General features: G+C 43.8%; 1 protein-coding gene across 2 annotated transcripts in view; it reads left to right on the top strand.

Annotated features, from left to right (window-relative positions):
- The window catches only part of Slco3a1 (solute carrier organic anion transporter family member 3A1), a 280,546-nt gene extending 268,972 nt beyond the window's left edge, over positions 1-11,574 (top strand). Inside the window, exons 10-11 of one of the 2 annotated variants that reach the window (XM_028776717.1) lie at positions 2,356-2,598; positions 10,920-11,574. In XM_028776717.1, the coding sequence (XP_028632550.1) occupies positions 2,356-2,598; positions 10,920-11,002 (326 nt within the window). In that variant the 3' untranslated portion in view covers positions 11,003-11,574. Of the gene's footprint in view, positions 1-2,355; positions 3,645-10,919 lie in introns of those variants that run through there. The other variant, XM_028776716.1, reaches the window with a different exon arrangement.
- Positions 11,575-13,377: the final 1,803 nt, after the last annotated feature.

Below are 13,377 nucleotides of genomic sequence, written 5' to 3' on the forward strand. Positions count from 1 at the left end.
GGGTGAATAGTAGCTAGGGCAGAGGCTAATGACCTTAAGATTGGTCACAATAGGTAGAAAGAGCATTTGGCATCTAATCACAAAATAAAATCACAAGAAACAGAAAAGGTGAGTGGATTTACGCTGCCCCACTGTGCCCGAGAATAGGTCAATTCAATGCCATTTAGCCACAGATCCATCCACATGTGCATCAGTTGCCATGGAAATCCCTCCATATTGGAGTGGGGAGAGCATGCTCCAGCTCAGCCAGTGAGAGAGACAAGAGCTCCAGAGCAGCCTCCGCCACTGGGAATGAGGCAGGCATTTTTCCACTTTGCAGGAGCAAAGTCTGCACCAGGAGCAGAGAACAGCTTGTCAGGGATTCTGAGTTTACAATATTTATTAAATCAAGCTGCTTGAGGAGTTTAATGAGGATTCCAATAGAATCCATCTTGTGGAGTTTCTCTCTCTAGGGTAACAAGCAGCAGACTTAGGAGAAGGACCAAGTCACCAAGACCTAGGAGCCAGCACTCAACCAGCTGCTCAGTATTAATACAGGACCCAGCAGTCCTTTCAGGCCTTTCCTAAAATAGGAAAGTGCTAAAACCCTCCATCCAGTTTTCTGGTCCCTAGCCCCTCCTCAGCATAGTGCTGTGGTATTATCTAAACATCTGAAACACTTGTGCTTCTGGCCCCTGAGGATGGACTCTGCAGATCTCTGAACCCCTAAAATGTGTTCTTGGCATGGAGAATCTATCTGTTTTTCTGGACAAAAGTGAAAGGTGACGTTTGGTCCAGGATGGACCCTGGAAGGAACAGACTCCAGGGAGCTGGTAGACCAGTCCTACAGTATCAGGATTGTCCTGTCTAATTGCCACCATCATGTCTTACAGTTGAGGTCTGTCACTGAAGGTATCAGTACCAGATTCTAGCCTCAGGAATTGCAAGGATTCCTGAACAATGAATTTTTATTAATAACTTATACATTTTTCCCCATCCTACAAGTAAAGCTCCTCAAAACAGAACAGAACCACCTGGGTTTTTTTTTTTTTATTTTCAGTGCTGAGGATCAAACCTAAAGCTTCTAGTTCATTTTCAAAATTCTAATGACGGGGGCTGGGATGCTATCTCAGTTGGTAAGGTGCTAGCCATGTAAGCAGGATCTGAATCTGACATTAAAACAAATATACAAACAAACACAGAATTGCAGTCCCAGTCCCAATTCCAGAGAAGCAGCAGGAACAGAAGAGTCTCTGGAGGTCCCTGGGCAGCCAACATGACTAAATTGGCAAGTTCAAAGGCAGTCAGAAACCCTGTCTCATATTTAAAAAAAAAAAAAAAAAAAAAGGATAGTTCCAGTCATACAACACTGACGGCTGACCTCTGGTTTTCACATGCACACATAAACATGCACACAAAATGCTGATGACTGAGGCCAGGATGATGGCAAGCACCAAAGTACCTGTAATCCACCTACACTAGATGCTGAAAAGGGAGACTTGCATGAGCCCATGAATTTAAGACTAACCTACACAACATAATATCCCATTTTTAAAAACCCATAATGTCTGAGCTATATCACAAACACTGTTTTTTTTTGTTTGTTTGTTTGTTTGTTTTTTTGCTATCGGTTGTTAGTCTTAGGAGGGTCAGATACCCTCTGAGCAAAGGAATGAGAGCAGGCAAATAAACCGGCAGATTGCTGTGGACTTGAGTTAAGAATGGGGAACGTTTTCATCTCGCCTCACATTTCTGATAATGGCTGTGGGTATCCGGTCCCAGCCCCGCATGAAAAGAATGTGCACCAGTTTAAGAGCTGGACAAATAGTAACCACGAGTATGTTTGCCACATTTCTCATTTCAAACTATAAATGCCTATTTATGTCCTTACACAGTATAATCCATTCACATTCTACTTCTGGTCCCCAGTCCCTCCAGTTGGCAGCACACAGAGCCCCTGCAAACCCCATGCACAAGGGCAGAGAGCAGAACCACATGCCTCTTTGGGATTCCCTCTAGAAGGCTAATACTAACATGCCTTCAGGAATGACTTTATCCCATCTCAGAATAATGGCAGCTGTCAATTACCTTGTGTTTACAGTTACCAGGTAAATACATACTACTCTAAATACTTTTCACATATTAACTTAGGCAGCGTCAGGCACAGAGGGCTCAATGATTTCGTCTGGATAATGAAGGCAGTGCTGGGTTTTGTATCCCTGTGGTTTGAACCACTGCACTATAAAGCCAAGTGATCCAGCGTGGTCTCCCAGCTGTCCTGTAAACAGATGCACACAGCCAGGGATAGAAATGACTATCTCTGCAGTGGATTGTCTCCCAGAGCCAGAGTTTGAAATGATGTCTTCCCTCTGACAGGTTTCATCCCCCCACCTCTCATCTTTGGGGCTGGCATCGACTCCACCTGTCTGTTCTGGAGCACCTTCTGCGGGGAACAAGGCGCCTGTGTCCTCTACGACAACGTGGTCTACAGATATTTGTATGTCAGCATCGCCATCGCGCTCAAGTCCTTTGCCTTCATCCTCTACACCACCACGTGGCAGTGCCTGCGGAAAAACTATAAACGCTACATCAAAAACCACGAGGGCGGGCTGAGCACCAGTGAGTTCTTTGCCTCTACTCTGACCCTAGACAATCTGGGGAGGGACCCTGTGCCCGCACACCAGACACATAGGACAAAATTTATCTATAACCTGGAAGACCATGAGTGGTGTGAAAACATGGAATCTGTTTTATAGTGACTACAGGAGGGCTGAACTCTGTATTTGTGAACAAAGTGTCATTTTTCTTAAAAAAAAAAAAAAAAAGAAAAGAAAGAAGGTTTTGAAAACAGACGTGCATACTCACACGCGCACACACACACACATGCACACATACATACACATGAGACCTTTGTCCTTTTTCTAAAACTCAGAGCCAGTCAGGATTCAGGATAAAGAGAGAATGGGATGGCCCTGGAGGACACGCACACTGCTGGGCTCAGAATCCGCTTGGAAGGCACCTCATGGTTTTCACGATGCCGACAGCTACAAGCAAGAGGCACTGCCAAATTCAGGGAACACTTGTGGCCAGCTTGGAGGATGGACATTTCTGGATATGCATACACATACAAAACTTAAAAGGCATTTAAAAAAAATGAGTCTACTAAAACCACAAGTTCAAGTTGAAAACATTGCCAGATTAAGCACTAGAGACACCCTCTCCCTCCGGTGGGGTGTGGGGGTAGGGGTACAGGTTGGAGGGATGGGAGCCCCACTCCTCTTTCCAACTTTTGCAATATGGGTCACTGTGTAGACCACTCACCCAATCTACGTGTGGTTCAAGCCCCCAGAGTTCTCTAAGAGATGTTGATGGGTGATCCGGACTGGAGTCTGTGGTTGGCACCTCTCACCAGCTCCATTTCCATGTTCAAGACTGAGGGCCTAAGGGAGAGCTGGGTGGGGAGCATGTACCTCCCCATCCCCAACACCTCCTCCCTACCAGCCCCACAGTGTGACCTCAGGAAGCTGTGGGCCTCACCTGGCTATGACTGACCCGCTCAGAGCCGGTGAGAGCCAATATAGCCCATGTCATTTGCTTACATTTGCCAAATGTTTTGCCATTTTTTTTCAAAAAACAACAAAAATACAACGCGTACGAATTTCCAACTGTTGTATGTATAATCCTCTAATACTATTTTTAACTGCTTCTAGAATCTGTGTTAACCCTTCAGTCACTAACAAAGCTTTTACTTCTCTCCTTTTTTTAATGCACCAAAAATATAGAGTGATTCAAGGGATACAGTTAATCTATTGTAATTTTTAACCTCATTCTGATACCGTGAAAACAAAAACAAAAAACAAAACAAAAACACAATGTGGTATAAGAAAAAGATACTCTGGAAAGAGTGTAAATGCATCTTTAAAATAATCACATTTGAGATAACGGGGTAATGTGACAAGTTGCAAATCTGCCTCCTGGCTTTATTCCCCATGATGATGTTACTGTCACAAGAAGCTCTTTTATATTCATGCTTCAGATCCAGTGGGCATTCCTTTTAGCCTGTGAAGGAGGCTCACTCAAATGTGGGTTTATGTGGATGGGAGCCATGCTCCTGGGGATAGGAGAGAGGGGGTGTGTGGTTCCTGCCTACGGCTGTTGAGTGAGCTGTGATACCTGTGATCATAAACCCACAAGCTCCTAAGGGATCACATGTCCAGTCCATGAAAATGTTAGTGACGGGTCCCAAGTCGATCCTGAACTCTGTGTGTTGAAAGTGGCTGAACATCAGAGCATTATCTTGTCATTTGGGATAAGAGTCATAAAGTGGGGGTGGGGGGACAGTTGCACCAGTACACTTAAGACAATATGGCCACTCTCATCAGGGGCTGGGTCAGATGGGAGTACACACATGCATAGCAAAGGTCCCAGTCAGCTGACCCTTCGTGCCTCTTTGTGGACCCTTTTTTGTAGACATGCGTAGGGTACCAAAGTAGACCACAAAGGATGCTTGGTTTCATTTTCCACCTTAAACATCCACCTGATGCAGCGAAAGAATAAGGCCAGAAGAGTAAGGACAGAGATGTTGTGCCATATTTGTTTTTTCACAGATAGTGTAAGTGGGGAGGTCTGAGTAATAGTCCCAAAGTACAGAAGACATCAAGCCAAGACAACCAAGAAAATGGCTGTGTGGCACTGTGGCTGTGGTTGGCCACCTCATTCACGGTGCTTCTAAAACAGACCTTCCATCTGTCTATCTAGAGTTAGCCTATGCTTGTTCATGAACACAGGGTGCTCATTAATACCATAACTAGCATAGGGGGAACAGTTCTCCAACCAGTTTGTAAGGTGACATTTTGTTGCTCTGAAGGCTTTGGTCACACTCCAAACAGGTTTTGGTTCAGTCTTGTTTTGAAAATGAATGGCTAATAGGTTACTGCCCTCTCTGTTGTGTGTCTTTCTAAACTGAGGCCCTGGGATGTACACTTTGTTTCATGAGATGATTTGCTTTTTGGAAAAAAAATAATGATTTTTAAGCTCTTTGTATCTTGGATTTTTTTCCCCCTAAAATGTTCTTAAAGATAACAATGGAACCCAGCTCCAGGGCTCACTTTTATCAACAGTTATTTATAAATTTAAAATCTCCCTGTGGCAAAATGATTTCAATGAAGTTGTGCTCTCTTTCAATTTTTCAATTATTCTCATGTATAGCAAAAAAATTCAATCTACTTTTCTCTTTTGAGAATATATATATATATATATATCCCACTGGGCATCCAAGGCTAGATCCAGCCCTTTGGTCGTCTGCTTGGTTTTGAGTGGTATTCTAGATGAAAACTGTTGTCCTGGTAAGATCTCCCTTGAACATACAGAAAGCAAACCTGGGATGGATGGAGAAGATATTGCAATGCATGCTGGGGTGCTCTCTTCTGCAGTCACCCCCTCCACCATCTTAGTTGAATGCACCCGAGGATGGATGTAAAGGTCTCTGCTACAACCTTTAACAGATCTTTGTAACTCATGCATGGAGGCCAAGCAGGTTTTATGCTTTGTACCTGTGTTGCTTCTCACATGGGGGAAGTGGGCTTTTCTTCCTTCTGCTGAGATTCTGTGCTGTCAGGGAACACCTGTGCCTCTGTTACACACTTCCCACCTCCACAAGGGAGTCCACAAAGCTCTGATACCCCAGGGGGTATTAACAAAGCCACAGGATGCCCAGACTTTCCTCACTGTTAATAAAGAGCGAGAGAATCCATCTTTTTCTGTTCCCCTAAGGAGCCTGCTGCTAGTGCTTAACAGCAAAATAATAAAGGCAGCCAAGAGCTCCTGAGGAGCCATTTGAGAGTTAGCATCTTCCAAGCAGGAGGGAGGGTGTGCTTCTTGCTAACAATCCTTTCTTTTTCTGTACCTCACAGTGGGTTAGTTGCTCTGGGGATGACCTTTCAAGGAGGGGTGTTGTGGTATCTGTCCATTTGGATGCCCAGATCCAGAAATGCCCTGGAGTTTCTCCTCACACTATAGAAAGGCTTTATAGGCCTGAGGTAATCTACAATAATGTCCTACACAAGGACATACACTCAGCCTGTCACTAGAAGGTAGTCATGCTGCCCGTGGGGAATTTTCCTAAGATTCTGGCGTGATTACTAGTTGATCCTTTCCAGTAGCTTCCAGTGGAGACATTATAAAGGAACCCAGAAAGTGTAAGTATGTATTTGGGCTCACAGACAAATGCTCTGAGGAGACACAGTAGTGGGCCAGCCATCGGTCTGCCCATCTGGCTTTCTTGCAATATGCTGCTTCTGGTCCTGGGGAAGAGTGGTTTCCTCATCAACTCTGGCTTGCCAACCATGGGATGTGTCATAAGATCTCCAGGAAAGTCTTGAAAACCAGTATTCAGTGATATGAAATAATAGATATCAGTATGTAGAAATCAACTGTCTGATCTCATAGTCAGGCAAAAGAAGGACACAGGCAGAACAAGCTGCCCTTGCTGTTGATTGGAATCCTGCTGTCTTTTTGCTGTGTGTTTGGTTTGTTTGGTTATGGTGAGCAAGGAGACCCAAGTGCAGCTTCTCACTGACAGATGGAAGGTATTTATTTTCTGGCTTTTGCTGTTCTTACCTGATTGTTTTGATGCATGGGTCTGCCAGCTATCTGGCCAGAAATCAGGGAGAGCATCAAACAGTAGGGTTTTCATTGTTCCTCTGTATTTCCTTCAATACAGTTAACCTTAATCTTTACGTTAGGAATCCAGATCAAATACCTAAGGGGCACCAAGTTTTCCAAGAGGATAATAGTGAAATAAAATCTGGTTTAGGAAATTCATTTGAGATCCGAACCTAGCCTTTTCTTCCTTGCCCTTTTCTCCTTCTGATTCGCTGCATTCACCCAATTCACACCCAATTCTATCCTTCCGAACAAAAACCTAATTTCATAGACAACTGACCCAAAATGACAGGCTGTGGAAACCCGATCCTCTAGAGTAGTATTGTCACTCAAGGGCCAATTAGAAGACATTCTCACTGGCATGACAAACAAGGAAGATTGTTGCTGTTGTTCACAAGCCTTTGCTAGGGGTCGCTTCTTTGTGCTACACCTGGATCCCATCATTCCACATTGCTTCCTTTGCTCTTTACACATGTGGAGAACCTCAGCTACCACCAAGTCATGGTGGGATCAACATGCCTTAGCATACCTACACTGGAAATTCAAACAAAGATGGTACTGTAACTCAGGGGTGTTGGTGTTTACCTACCTCAAAAATGAAGACAAGGGTTCCTACTTCTCAGAGGCCATCTCTGATAGCATAATTTTTCATTGCGGTGTTTCTTTTCCTGGAGGATATGGTCTTTGAACACGACCCAGTCATCCTTGTATCTAAAACGTTGGGCAGGTGTCATCTAGACTAGGTACATGGTTCCTCTCCTCCAAGAGCTCACAGTTCAGTGAACACAAACAAATCATCGAAAGAGCATTCCCAGCCAGGTTCTGTCTGATGTGAGAGATGGCTCAGGGCTGACTCGCAGTGGTAGCAAGCTTTGATCGATAGCTGTTATATAATAAAGAGAGAAAAAGAAGGCAGGGTTCTCAATACCAAATAACAGTGTCTCCCAAGTGAGTAATAAGAAGACAAAGGAGAGAGTCACCCCTACCACCACTCGCAGGTAGGACCACCAAATCAGGGCAACACATTACTCTTGTTTAGGATTATCTAGTAAAATACTTGAAGCCTTTGTAGCCCATCAGACTATTAAAACTACTTACCCTAATGGTATCACCCAAGATCAGCTTGAAGCAATAAATGAGCAAATGCCTGGGCTGGGTACCAACAAAGCTTTATTTACAAAGATAGTCAGTGGCTGAAGGGTCAGCCAGGGTATGCTGAGGCAATACTGTATTAGAGATACCAACAGTTCAACATAAATAGGGCAGATCTGGCACCTAAATCTTGGCCATAGCATTGGTTGAGTTACTTCTCCAAAGAGTCCAGGAGTAGGTGTCCATCAACCCTAATGTCCCTGAACAAAGAATTCTAATTCAAGTATCTCACTTGTTTCCAAGAAGGGGAAAGTGCCTTTTTGTTGTTAGACTTGGTAGTTTAAGGCAACCTTATTTTTCTCTTGGGTGCAATAGAGAATTTGAACTACAGAACCTGTCGTTCCTTCCAGTCTGACATTGACATTTGACATTTCAACTAGACTGATCAAATTCCCTCCATACACCTTAAAGAAGGATACAGACACAATGCAGGAGAAATATATGAAAGAGGAAAAGAGGAATGAATCCAGATACTGAACTTCAAACCCTTTCCTTCTTCAGCACTAACATAAAACATTGGCACTCTAGCGCTAATCAATCTGTCAGGTAGAATAATTGGTAAGCACTAGTAACAGCTAATAATAACAGTCACTAACATTTATCAGGTGCTTACTTTGAACTAGCTTCTGAGCTGGGCTGATTATGTACATTATTAACACATTGAATCTTAACACTAACCCTGTGAGGCTGCGACTATTGCTAGTTATATTTTATAGGTTAGGAAAAGGAAACTTGGAAGCATTCAGATTTGGCTCGAGGTCATGAGAAGAGATGAGATTCAAACCCAAGCCTCCAAAGTGCCTGTTGACAACCATAATAGATGCTCCTCCCCACCAAGCAAAATAGGAGGGAGACTTCCCTGCCTCCGAGGAATGCCTAACTTCAAAGTCTCTAGCACAAATGAACCAGAGGTCACACATTCTTCACGTGCCCCCTGGAATAGGAAGCAGGACACAATGGCAGCTGTAATCTGGAAATAGTGTTGGCTCTCCCTCCTTTAACCATGTCCTTTATCCCTGACCTCAGTAGTCCATTTATATAAAGTGTTCCTCCAAAGATAGGCAGGTAAAAGGAAACAGAATGAAATGTATCAAGAGTCGTAGAGACTGTTCTCAGTACCAGACAGGAGCTCACATCCCCTATCTCCTATGAGGTATCATAACACCCATCTCATATATCTCTGACCCAGGGGCTTCCAACTTGCTAAATATTGACTATGTCTTCCTTTCCAGATTGCAGGCTTTCAGAACCTGAGTATCTAGATATTTCCATTTTTATAATAACAATTCAAGTCGACAATCAGAGGTTGATAATAATCATACATTTGAATACTTTTCCATAAGGTAGAAGTGATTATTATTTTTGCTATGAGCAAATGGAATCATGTAGCCAATTTTCTGGAGATGTGACATTCTGTAGGTTGAAATTTTTGTAGTTTCCTTACTGTTTTTCTTAAGTTCAAGCTAATCAAATGGAAGGTGGCTCTTGTGGAGATAAATTTGGCAAGAAAGTTTGATTTATAATCTGAGGCCATAAAATGAAGCAGAACTGTGCAATGCAGGGAACTCATTGTAAAAAGAACAAAACTAGAACAGCTTGAGCTTAATCCAGCAGCTCAAAGGGAGAAGGGGTTGGGAGTTCTTGCTTATTAAGCCTGCAAGCCTCATGCCCAGTCTGAGAATGCAGAATCCCAGTTGGCCCCAGCAACCCTCTTATTCCTTCCCTGACAGGTAAGTCATCCCCCGCCCCTGCCCCTTTATAGATCAGACGAGAAAAGCCCAGAAAGGTCAAGTTTCCCAAGATCACTAGCTACTTAGGTCATCAAAAGTCATTACCAGGTCTCCATAATTCTGAACTGGAGCTCTTTCCAGCCCAGAACACAACCTTCAAAGTGGGAACTTGGAAGCCAACAGAACATCCGTCTGTGACAGGGAAGAGACGGAGCTGTCCCACTCCTACTGAGAGTCAATAGTTTCTCAGAGAAATGAGCCAAAGCTACAAGACCTCTGCAAAATGTTGCCTGCAAACACAGGACCATAAAATGAGAAAAGCTGTTCCACTCTAACAGTGAACAGTAGAGACCTTTCAAAGCCTTCCTCTTCCATCTTAGCCATATCAACCCCTTCCCAGCCACTTGTACTGAGTAAGAAGCAACTTTAGCTCTCATTCCTGCCCTGCCCCAAAGAGCAGTGCTAACCCATGTATAAATTTCTTTCATCCTATCCCTCCTCTGGCATCTCTGTGGAGAGATGGCATTCTGACATGCTTTTAAAAAAAAGCATCTGGGGAATTCTTCTCTGATGAGTTCTCCCAAGACTCTAAGAACATGAGCCTTCTAAAAAGTCATACACAGACTTTTGGGCTTCTTCCTCTCCGGCTTCTAAATGCCAAGGAAATTCTCTTACCTTTTAAACTACCAGGTCAAAATCAAAAGAGGACAGATCAATAACCAGGGATTACTGTGGTCTTCCCACACCTGTCACTAAACAAGAGACTCATATGTCACCATGAATTAGCTTTGCATGGCTTGCAGATTGTCATAGGCATGAGTTAAAATGTTAATGCTTTTCACATAAAACCACACCATCGTTTATATAAGTGTGACCTGAGCTCAGACTTGGTTCTAGCCAAGAGATTGTTTGACTTGCCATGCAGTGACTGTCTGTGAATGGACAATAAACTGGTCCCAAATGCTAGAGGAGAAAACATGGCTGGGATTCAAGTGGTTTTACCTGACACGCAGCCTCCTCTTTAATAAAGACATAAAGTGACACTTGGACTCCAAGTAACACCTGGACACAAGATCTTACTGGTGACCTGTCTAAAAGATAGACAAAGGTTTGGGGTACAACCTTTGTGGTATAACTCATCTCGAAAATGAGTATTGACATGATATAGATAAATATGCTTTGAAAGATCCAGTCTTCATAGAGGTCCTTGGGCTTACAATCTGTTCTTTTGAGGGTGAGATGGAGAAAAAGCTAACCCTTTACTGCTGTGACTTCCGCTCATCCCTTTGGCTGGAAAGCCACAACGCTGTGCTGTAAGACTAATAGAGCATAGGAAATACAGAAAAGACCCATTTCTTTTTTCCTTTTGGCTCTTCTTCCCTCCTTCCCCTCTAGGCACAGAGTATCAAGACATTGAGACAGAGAAAACCTGCCCTGAGTCACAGTCACCTTCAGAAGACTCCTTTGTGCGAAGCTGAGGGGCTGCCCTCTTACACCGGAGCCCACCACCATCATCATCGTCACCACCACCATCCACAGACCTCAAGGCCTGACAGCCCTGTGCTGCCCAACAACCTAAGGGTTCCTATGTGGATTAACTGATATGTGGTCCTTTGAGGCTTCAAGCACAGGCCTGTGACAAGGACTAAGGAGGTGGCATGTGGTCAGCTGCCCTCTAAAGCGGGCATCAGCCCTAAAATGCAAGGTTGGAACTGATGTGCAAATTTCCTTCGGTCCATCCCTCTTCTCGCTTCTGCGGGGATGGCTTTCTGACATGCTTTAGAAAACTCCCTCTGGGGATGCTTCTCTGACCAAACCACTCTTAACCGTTCCAAAGAAATCAGCAGAGGGTGAGCTTTAACAGAAGGGTGTAAAAATCCGGATTCCCAAAAGAGAAGAGGAAGAAAAGCACACACTTAATAGATTCTGAGCGTGGTAGTCTGTATTTTTGCAGCTTATATTTTCCAGATGAGCAGTTTAGAGATACATGATATAAAGTATATACTGTACATTTGCTGAAATTATATTAAAAGCACTATTTTAATTCTTCCTCTGTCTCATGCTGTCATCTCTGTTACACTTCCTGTGTCTCTGAGTGGAGCAAGCCGAACCAGCGTGTGCTTCTAGCTGTGTGTATTCTATATTTATGGGCTTTGACATGATCAAAAGAGCACAGGCTTTGGAGTCAAAACAGACCCAAATCCAATCCTCCTCGCAGCACTTGCTACTGATAGGATGCTGGTTGGGAGATCTGACATGACAGAGCCTTGGTGTCATCTGCAAAGTGGGAACATTAATGGCTGCTCTAAAGCAACTGCATTGAGACTTCACAGGCAGTGCACGTGAAGGCGCCAGATTCAGTGTTCTGCATAAAAACTGTCATTGTTGCTTCCACAACCTGATGCTGGAATTCAATTCCACTGTACCTGATAAGCTGCTGTGAGTAACTCAGTAGTCCTCCATACTTAATTTCCTTTCTGAGTCTCCTACCATATAAACCTGGGAGAAGAAGAGAATATCCTCAGCTCAACACACCTGTATTGGTCAATTCAGTCCACGATGGTCAATGGATACTTAGTATATAAATAAGCCGTGAACAGCTAGCCCTGGACTATGGTCCAGAGCCTTCAGGGCTCTGTCTAACTTTATCCTCATTCATCTACCACAATCCCAGCACTCACTTCTCTTTCTCTGGATCCACATGTCTCGCCATAGGCAGAGCTGTAGCTGCCTTCCTATACCCTACCGAGCTTCTTCCCAATAAGCTGGCTTCACTTCTATATCCTTACTACTTCACTGGCTGCACTCTCACCTCCATGGGCAGATTGGGCAGGTCCATCTTGCCACTCACCTGCACCTTAGAGATGCTTCTGTCCCATTGTGCAATCACACTGGATCTCTGGGAACAGATGCTTCCAGATTCAATCTATGTGTTCTTTATCTAGGCAAGCGCCTACCCTAGATGTTTCACCTCTCCTGTGGGGCTAGCTCTGAATACCTAACCACTTTCTTCATGCCCACTGGATCTCACCTCCATCTTGATTATCCTTTGCTGTTGAGCTCGCCCAAGAATCAAAGCTTATCAAGCCAGTATTCTCTGAAGACTGTACCCATCTCGTTCTTGCTTTATCTTTTCTGCTCTGGACCTTAGGGAAAAAGTGAGCTCATCCTACTTTCAAGGCCTGATCACCAGACCAGTGGGTCCTTTGGACTCCTCTTTAGCATGCCCCAGTTACTTATGTGATTGTTTTTTTATCTTCATGAGGCAACATGATTTATTCTATCCGGCATAAAAGCCCCAAGAAAATGCAATTTCAACAGCCGCTGTCCTGACACAAAAAGATACTGAGTCAGCTGAAAAAGTGGTTAGTGTTTCCTTCTTAAGGGAGCTGGCTTCACCTCTGAAAAGTCAGTGGAGGCAGAAGAAGGCAGAGAGCTGTTGCTTAGGTGTCAGCACATGTGGCCCCCCCAGGGTGTTGCTGTTTGGTTCATTTATTTTATTGGAGTTTTGATGCTGTTGTTTTGGTAGTAGTGCTGGAAAATGTACAGAAAGAATTCCCTTCCCTTCATTTAATCTCTTAAAAACCACTGTTTCTTATTTGTAGTCATGAGATTAACACTTTGAAAGTTAATAATCCACAAGAGATCTAGTCACGGGGATCAGACCCCAAAGACCATACCTTCTGCATGTCCTATATCAGCAACCATGGATGACCATGGACTAAAACCAAATACACATTCATCCATCGTGAGGTTTGATTTCACCTTTGCCCCAGTCTCTAGTGTGCTAGTTACACATGTAGCGTTTCATTCAACTAGATTCAAAGCAGGTTCATTCTTTGGCTTCTACTGG

This window comes from Grammomys surdaster, unplaced genomic scaffold (genome assembly GCF_004785775.1).
Source record: "Grammomys surdaster isolate TR1022 unplaced genomic scaffold, NIH_TR_1.0 271, whole genome shotgun sequence".
Lineage (NCBI taxonomy): Eukaryota > Metazoa > Chordata > Mammalia > Rodentia > Muridae > Grammomys > Grammomys surdaster.